Genomic DNA, 7,106 nt, shown 5'->3' with positions numbered 1-7,106 from the left:
CAGGTTGGGACTTAATGACCTTCCCACAATGCCTTAGATGGCCCTATATGGCCAGTGAAAAAGCCAACTAGAACTTGGAGAATGGTATTGACTGTAGAAAGTTAAATGAGGTGATACTTCCTATCTATGCTGCCATGCTGATATTACACAGCTACTGGAGAAGGTTAGTCCCTTCCTCCTTTTGCTCTGTGCATGCTCTTCTGGACTTGGCTAATGCCTTTTTTCAGCATTTATTTAAAACTAGACTCAGCAAGACCAGTTCACCTTCACGTGGGAAGTAAGGCAATGGACATTTCCCACTGATATTTTCTGGTTCTGGTATATCATGATTATACTTTGTTATAGGACATAGTAGAACAACCTTGCACTCATCTATGCACAAGGTAATGGTCTGTCTACCGGGTATCTGTGACAAGTTCTGCTTCCTCACTTGTTGAAGTTTGAACATTAGAGAAGCACGCCGAAGCAAGCATATAAAGCAGGGTTTATTTTTAAAAAGGTAACATAGAGTTCCTAGATTTCTCCCAGGAGGGAGAAGGGGGCCATAGCTGGTATCCTGGTATCCCAAGAAGTGAGGTGTTCTGCCCTTTTTATATGTCCAAGGCTTTCTTTGTTCTCCTGCCCTCTTCCCCTTAGCTTTATCCCTCTTGCAGAATGGAACTACCCTTTGACCCATTTATCCCACTTCTTGGCACATACCCAAAGGACTTAAAATAAGCATCCTATAATGACATGGGCATATCAATGTGTATAACAGCTCAATTCACAATAGCTAAGCTATGGAACCAACCTAGTTACCCTTCAACAGATGAATGGATAAAGAAAATGTAGTACATATACACAATGGAATATGACTCAGCCATAAAGAAGAATGAAATTATGGCATTTGCTTGAAATGGAGACTATCACATTAAGTGAAGTAAGTCAATCCTAAAAAAACAAAGGCTGAATTCCTCTCTGATATTCGGATGCTGACTCACAATGGGGAGGGAAAGAGGGAGTGGAGGTTCATGGGATTGGACAGGGGGAGTGGGGATGGGAATCGGAAAGACAGTAGAACGAATTGGACATAATCCTATGTTCCTATATAAATACATGACCAATCTAACTCCACATCATGTACCACCACAAAAATGGGAAGTTATACTCCACGTATGTATGGTATGTCAAAATACATTCTACTGCCATGTATAACTAAAAAGAACAAATAAAAAATCTGTGAAAATAGGATGGAAATACCACAGGGTGCTGCAGTTGGCTTCCTGGTCTGGCATGGCATTTTGCTGTTAGTTTTACAAATCACTCATCATGCTGGCCTGCTAGCATGTAGGTAGGTTCCTTCACACTACCTCCAGCTGCTGTCACTACTGTTTAACAGAGACAATACCCTAGGATTGTCTTATTTATTGGATAGTACACATTTATAAGTTCCTAGTAGACATTTTTTCCTATCTTTCTTTTTTAAAATTATTTCCACTGGAACCTGTGCTATTATCAAACCCAAGTTGATAACTTTGTTTGTTCCTAGCCCTTCTATAGAAGACATGCTAAGTCTCTTCTTTACCTTAAGCAGGTAAGTTTATTGTTATTATCATTTGAAAACCTGTCTCTTTTCATGTTTGTGTCTCTGGTTGCTGTGGACTATGCTTACAAGTCAGACAAATGCCTTTGCTCCATGTTGCCTATACAAAGCTAAAACCTCTCACAGCCTCAGGGCACAATTGTGGAAGGGGCAGGACACATAAGATTGTAAAAGTGAGGAATGGGATGTATAGGTACACTTTGAGATTATTACCAGTTTTGACCCAAACGGAGTCCTTTTTCCTCTTGGAGTCATAGGGCCAACAAACAAAAACCAAGAACTAGCCAGGCACAGCAGCTCCAGAGGCTGAGGCAGGGAGATGGAGAGTTCAAAGCCAGCCTTAGCAAAAATGAAGCACTAAGCAACTCAGTGAGACCCTGTCTCTAAATAAAATACGAAATAGGGATGTGGCTCAGTGGTTGAGTGCCCCTGAGTTCAATCCCCAGTACCCAAACAAACACTGAAGGAAGTTTTATTCTGGACCAAAGAATAGGAGAAGCTAGAATGTCATAGATATAGGTTTTCTATGAAAGCCAAGAATGCTGTAGATATGTTAAACAAAATGAAAGGGAGGGATAGGTTGAGGAAAGGAGGAATATTCGTATCATTTTTAGGGATGGGTGGAGATTTTCTAATAATTTGGACAAAGCCTTTTTTTACTTCTTCGTCTCTTCTGATCAATTCATGGTGATTGAGAGAGCAGGAATTTTCCTAGGAAGATGAACCTAAAAGTGAAGGATTGGCCTGCATGGCTTTCATTCCAGCTAAAGCAGGGCTGCTCCATTTTTTTCTGTGCTACTCCTGGGGGCTGAGTAGGTAATTGGCCAACTTCCTTATTTCTAGGAGGCAAAAAGCGTGGTTAGCGACTTGTGCAAGTTTCTCTTATATAAAAAGTATGGCTAGAGCCTGTGTGGCAGTGCATGCCCATGATCCCAGCAACTTAGGAGGTTGAGTCAGGAACACCACAAATTCAAGGCCTGCCTGTGCAACTTACCTAGACCCTGTTTCAAAAAAGCACTTAGGATGTAGCTCAATGGGAGAGTTCCTCTGGGCTCAATCCCCACTAGTGAAAAATATATATATGAGTAAGCACTATGCATATGTTCCTTATACAGGAAAAGAATATGGTTGTTAGTTTGGGGACAAACAAATGTGGCTCTTTTTCCCTTGGTAACAACAAGACTGCAGTCATCTTGAGCCATAGCCTCATGATTGCCCCTGAGTAAACCCAGCTGGTTTTCCTGCATAGTTTCCAATAAATAGATAAAACCATTATAGTCATGCCTGGGGCTTCACAATCAGATCCTGGCTCCAGGGATGCACCTGTTTGATACTATCTTCAAGTTAGAATGAAGTCACTTTTGTCCTAACTCATGAGTACATCTCTCTTTTGACCCAATTCAGAAATCCAGCTGGTCTTGCTGCTGCCCATGACCACATTGCCAATAAGTCCCCAGTAAACTGCAGTCTATGTAATCTTAGATCTGTCTGCCATTTGGGCAGACACCTTGGGGCAAATACTCACAGACTAGGACTGAGTTGTTCCAGAACACCTAGCATAGACTACATTATGAAATGATTGAGAAGGCTGGGGTTGTAGCTCAGCCTTAGAGGTCATGAATAGCATTCAGAAGGCCTTGGGTTCAATCCTTAACACCAAACAAAACAAAACAAAATAAAGGAGAGAGAGAGAGAGAGAGAGAGAGAGAGAGAGAGAGAGAGAGAGAGAGGAAACAAAACAAAGGAGAGAGAGAAAGAGAGAAAGAGAAAACAAAAAGGTTGAGAGATGATGTTTGGAATATTAAAGTGAGGCAGGATGCTTGAGGGTCACATGTATGCAGATTAAGGATTTTTGGATTTGATTTTAGGTATTAGGAAATCATAATGCATTTTGCTCAAGGGAATGATAAGATAAAAGTGATGTTTTACACAGTCTAAAGTGAGGTTCAGGATGGATTAGAGTGGGAAGAAAGTGAAGATTAAGGATACCAGAGTAAGGGGATGGGGATATAGCTCAGTTGGTAGAGTGCTTGCCTCACATGCACAAGGCCCTGGTTCAATCCCCAGCACCACAAAAAAAAAAAAAAAGATAGCAGATTAAGGATACCATTGTAAGGATCTGGACCAAAAACTGATAAGGAGCTGGCCATGATGGCACACACCGGTAATCCCAGTGACTCAAGAGGCTGAGGCAGAAGGATTGCAAGTTTGAGGTAAGGCTCAGACACTTAGCAAGTCCTTCAGCAATTTAGTGAGACCCTATCTCAAAATTAAAATTAAAAAGGGCTGGAGATATAGTTTAGTGGTAAAGTGCCACTGGGTTCAATCCCCAGTACCAACAACAACAAAAAAGTGATAAGGGTCACCAGACTGCCTCAGAAAATAGAAACTAGCTGGGCTATAGCAGGAGGCTGAGACAGGAGGATCCCAAGTTTGAGGCAAGCCTGGGCAACCTAGTGAGACATTGTCACAAACTAAAAAATAAAAAGGGCTGGGGATATGACTTATTGGTAGGGTGCCTCTGGGTTCAATCTGCAGTACAAAAAAAAAAAAAGAAAGAAAGAAAGAGAGAGAGAGAGAGAGAGAGAAAAGAAAGAATTAGATCAGAGCCTCTCCAGACCCATGTGCTAGCTAGCTAGTCATCTGATACTGATATTCACTGTGGTGCGTGGCCCATTATTCTACTAGCACCATATATTGAGCTACCCCTGACTTCAGTTCCTACAGGAGAAAGGAAGCTGCTGCTTGAAGTATTCCCAAGCTAGGTGCCTTTGCAATCAGCAAGATTCCTGAGTGTTTTACCTAGCTCAATTAATATTAGAAAGACCTCAAGTGTTGTGGTTGTTATTTTAGTGATTTTTTTTTTTTGCAGTCAGATTTGTGCTTCATGATCATTGAACAAGATCTCCCCTAACCATTTCTTCTGAAATAGTCCTTATCTTGCACTTCTAGTTCTTGCTGCTCCTTGTTCTTTTTATTGGGGTGGGTGGGTGGATACCGGGAGCCTTACACAGGGTAAGCAAGCACTCTACCACTGAGCTACATTCCCAGCCCTCTTTAAAATAGGTTATTAAGTTGACTAGTCTGGCCTTGAACTTGCAATTCTCCTGCCTCAGTCTTCTGAGTAGCTGGGATTACAGGCATGCACCACTATGCCCAGTCCTTATTTTGCTTTTTAAATTTATTTTATTTTTTAATTTTATTTAGTATTAGGATTGAATCCAGGGATGCTTTATCACTGCTGTATCCCCAGTTCCTTCCTTCCTTCCTTTCTTCCTTCTTTCCTTCCTTCCTTCCTTCCTTCCTTCCTTCCTAACTCCTTCTCTCCCACCTCCCACTCTTTCACTTTTCTCCTTTTTATTTTCTGTATTCGGGATTGAGCCCAGGAACAATCTACCAATGAACTACATCTACAACCCCTCCCCCCTTTTAAATATTAAGACAGTCTCAATAAGTTGCCAAGGCTGGCCTCTATTTTGAGATCCTCCTGCCTCCACTTCTTGATTAGCTAGAATTACAGGTGTGCACCACTTACCTGGCTTTAAATTTGTTTTTTAAATGGAATTTATCATTTCCTAACATGTACTTATTGACTTATTTATTATCTATCTCCTCCAGATAATGTAAGTTCTCTGAGAGCAGAAATGTTATATGTCTTGATTTTTACTATATGTGAGAGCCTGCAACAATACCTGGCACATAGTAGATCCTCAATAAATTTGCTACTCAGAAGGCTAAGGCAGGAGGCAAGAAGCCCCTCTGCCAGATGCTATGGGAAATGTCAGAACATTGGGGTCAGGGGAGCTCTTTGACAGAAGGAACATCTAAAGTAAGACCACTTAGATGTTCCTTCTTCCACAGAGCCTCACAAGTCTGAGGAGGAGTGAGCCAGGTGAAGAATGACCAAAGCAAGATCATTCTGGCATAGGTACAGCCTATAAAAAGACAAGGAGTCAAGAGAGGACATTGTTGGCGTCCGGCGTCCACCCGCCACGGGATGGCGGCTGTGAGGAGTTGGCTATCCAGAAGCGTAGCCTCCTTCTTCAGGTACCGACAGTGTGTTCCTGTTGTGGTTAATTCTAGGAAACGCTTATTAATAAGACCATGGCACAAAACGGTGGCGGCTGCATTTGGTGTAACCTTGTGTGCAGTTCCTATTGCTCAGAAATCAGAGCCTCATTCTCTTAGTAATGAAGCATTAATGAGGAGGGCTGTGTCTTTGGTAACAGATAGCACCTCCACCTTTCTCTCTCAAACCACATATGCATTGATTGAAGCAATCACTGAATATACTAAGGCTGTTTATACCTTAATTTCTCTGTACCGACAATATACAAGTTTACTTGGGAAAATGAATTCACAGGAGGAAGATGAAGTATGGCAGGTGATTATAGGAGCCAGAGTTGAGATGACTTCAAAACAACAAGAATACTTGAAGCTTGAAACCACCTGGATGACTGCAGTTGGTCTTTCAGAGATGGCAGCAGAAGCTGCATACCAATCTGGAGCAGATCAGGCCTCTATAACTGCCAGAACCCACATTCAGCTGGTGAAATCGCAGGTGCAGGAGGTGCGCCAGCTCTCCCAGAAAGCAGAAACCAAGCTGGCTGAAGCGCAAACACAGGAGCTACACCAGAAATCACAAGAGGGAAGGGACGAGAGGGCCGACCAGGAACAGGAGGCCTACCTGCATGAAGATTGAGGGCCCAAGCTGGCTGCCCTTTCTACCCACTCAGTGGGGAAAGCAGAGGTAGATGCCATCCACCCAGCACAGCACAATTCTCTATACCCAGAGAAGAGGCGGCAGGCCCTACCCTGGCCTATCAGGCCAGAAGCCTTTGTGAGCTCTGAATGCCTGGCCCTTTCCCCTATGGTCTCAGCTTTTACTGGACCTGGTTGTTAATCCATGGGCACTGTATGTGCCCTGTTTAACCTTGCACCCCCCTCAGCATACCTGCTCTCTCATTTTTAACCTTATACCCAAAGCATTTCACGGGCCAGGGCCAGAGAGGGGTCTTTTAGTCACTTCCTTAAGTTCAATAGCTGTTTAACCTCAGTTTCAAGCTTACTCAGATTTTCAAATATGATTTAGTATTTATTCCCTCCATAGGAATTTGAGTTTGGTGGGGAAGGGGAGACTGTCAGGTTTTTAAGATTTCTCTTTAAGCATATGTAATGCCTTCTCTGATATGGCCTTACCACCAGCTCCTTGTACAGGTAAGGCCAAGGAGCCAAGAGTGTAACTGTGAAGGGAATGAATGCAGAGTGTTCACCTGGTGCTCCCAACAGGACTTAACACATGCTTCTCGTGTTTCCTTCTTTGAGTTTCTCTATTGTAGCCAAAGGAGAATATATGTATTTTTTTCAAAAAAAAAAAAAAAAAGAGAGGACATTGTTGCATTTGGGAACCTGAAAACATCCCCATGATTCTGTTGTCATGCTCACTTAGGATGAAGAAATGAAATAGGATTTAAAGCTTGCCCTCTTTCCCAGCTGGATTGACCTGCAGTTCAGGTCAATTTTA

At 42.5% G+C, this 7,106-nt stretch overlaps 1 protein-coding gene across 1 annotated transcript; it reads left to right on the top strand.

Annotated features, from left to right (window-relative positions):
* The first annotated feature begins 5,560 nt into the window (after positions 1-5,560).
* LOC124087252 (diablo IAP-binding mitochondrial protein-like) lies at positions 5,561-6,884 on the top strand. The gene has a single exon (XM_046436031.2). The coding sequence runs from the start codon at positions 5,580-5,582 to the stop codon at positions 6,282-6,284; it is 705 nt and encodes a 234-aa protein (XP_046291987.1). The 5' UTR covers positions 5,561-5,579; the 3' UTR covers positions 6,285-6,884.
* The last annotated feature ends 222 nt before the right edge of the window (positions 6,885-7,106 follow it).

The sequence above is a fragment of the Marmota monax genome, unplaced genomic scaffold (assembly GCF_021218885.2).
Source record: "Marmota monax isolate L192 unplaced genomic scaffold, Marmota_monax_Labrador192_F-V1.1 WCK01_AAM20220418_F8-fsc00012, whole genome shotgun sequence".
NCBI classification, from domain to species: domain Eukaryota; kingdom Metazoa; phylum Chordata; class Mammalia; order Rodentia; family Sciuridae; genus Marmota; species Marmota monax.
The sequence above is the reverse complement of the archived record's forward strand: the minus strand, read 5'-3'. Positions and strand labels throughout refer to the sequence as shown.